This window comes from Cicer arietinum, unplaced genomic scaffold, assembly GCF_000331145.2.
Source record: "Cicer arietinum cultivar CDC Frontier isolate Library 1 unplaced genomic scaffold, Cicar.CDCFrontier_v2.0 Ca_scaffold_2520_v2.0, whole genome shotgun sequence".
In the NCBI taxonomy this organism is placed as follows: Eukaryota; Viridiplantae; Streptophyta; class Magnoliopsida; order Fabales; family Fabaceae; genus Cicer; species Cicer arietinum.
Window position 1 is genome coordinate 1 of NW_027336169.1, and position 1,576 is coordinate 1,576.

At 38.0% G+C, this 1,576-nt stretch overlaps 1 protein-coding gene across 1 annotated transcript; it reads left to right on the forward strand.

The window, feature by feature from the left end:
- Positions 1–808: 808 nt before the first annotated feature.
- Positions 809–1,295, forward strand: LOC140919138 (uncharacterized; the record flags this gene model as incomplete). The annotated part of the gene is made up of 1 exon (XM_073364700.1): positions 809–1,295. A coding segment is annotated over exon 1 (487 nt), but the record flags the coding sequence as incomplete, so codon positions are not given.
- Positions 1,296–1,576: the final 281 nt, after the last annotated feature.

Here is a 1,576-nt window from a genome sequence, read left to right on the forward strand (position 1 = left end):
TGTTCCCGATGTAGAGGAGTTAAGAAAGATGATCTTAGAGGAAGGACATAGGAGTTGTCTAAGCATTCACCCTGGAGCCACAAAGATGTATAAGGACCTAAAGAAGATATTTTGGTGGCCCAAAATGAAAAAAGATGTTGCTGAGTTTGTGTATGCTTGTTTGATCTGTCAAAAGTCCAAGGTAGAACACCAAAAACCTTCAGGTTTGATGCAACCTTTGAGTATTCCCGAATGGAAGTGGGATAGCATCTCTATGGACTTTGTTGTAGGCCTACCTCGAACTCCAAATAGGTACAATAGCATTTGGGTCATTGTGGATAGATTAACTAAGTCTGCTCACTTTATTCCGATAAACATAACTTATTCTATGGAAAGGTTAGCTGAAATATATATAAAGGAAATTGTGAAGTTGCATGGAATCCCATCAAGTATAGTCTCGGACAGAGACCCTAGGTTTACCTCTAAGTTTTGGCAAGATTTACAAAGTGCTTTAGGTACAAACCTTAGGATGAGTTCAGCCTACCACCCACAAACAGATGGTCAAACTGAGCGAACCAATCAATCCCTAGAAGACTTGTTGAGAGCTTGTGTGTTGGAACAAAATGGAAGTTGGGATAGCTTTTTGCCACTTATAGAGTTTACCTATAACAATAGTTTCCACTCTAGCATTGGAATGGCCCCTTTTGAGGCGTTGTATGGGAGAAGATGTAGGACCCCTCTGTGTTGGTTTGAGACGGGTGATAACCTTGTGTTAGGACCTGAGATTGTTCAACAAACTACTGATAAAGTGAAAATGATTCAGGAAAAGATGAGAGCATCTCAGAGTAGGCAAAAGAGTTACCATGATAAAAGGAGGAAAAGCCTCGAATTTCAAGAAGGTGATCATGTATTTATGAGAGTTACTCCAACAACTGGGGTTGGTCGGGCATTAAAAATGCGAAAGCTTACTCCTCAGTTTATAGGACCTTACCAGATTCTTAAACGTGTCGGTAACGTGGCATATCAGGTCGTGTTACCTCCTTCTCTCTCTAATCTTCACAGTGTCTTTCATGTGTCTCAACTTCGCAAGTACATTTTCGATCCTTCGCACGTGATTGAGTCAGACAAGGTCCAAATAAAAGAGAATCTAACTTTTGAGACCTTACCGCTACGGATTGAGGACCAAAAGACCAAAGAATTAAGGGGTAAAACGATTTCATTGGTTAAGGTTGTCTGGGGAGGTGCTACTGGTGAAAGTGCTACGTGGGAGGTCGAAAGCCAGATGCGCGATTCTTATCCAGAACTGTTTTCGTCAGGTAAATTTCAAGGACGAAATTTTTTTCAACAGGGGGAGAAATGTAACACCCCAATTTCTCATTACCTTATTTTGTATAGTATAATGGTACGATACTATTTTTTTTGTGAGTGTTAATATATGTTCTAATTTCTTAGGTGTGTATGTGTGTTTGTTTTAGTAATTGAGTTAAATTATTAATATTAACCATATTTAACTTACAAAAAAATAAATAAAATTAAATAAATATGTATATAGATATAAATAAAATAAAACCAAGAGTTAGCTATAATAGAATGGAAT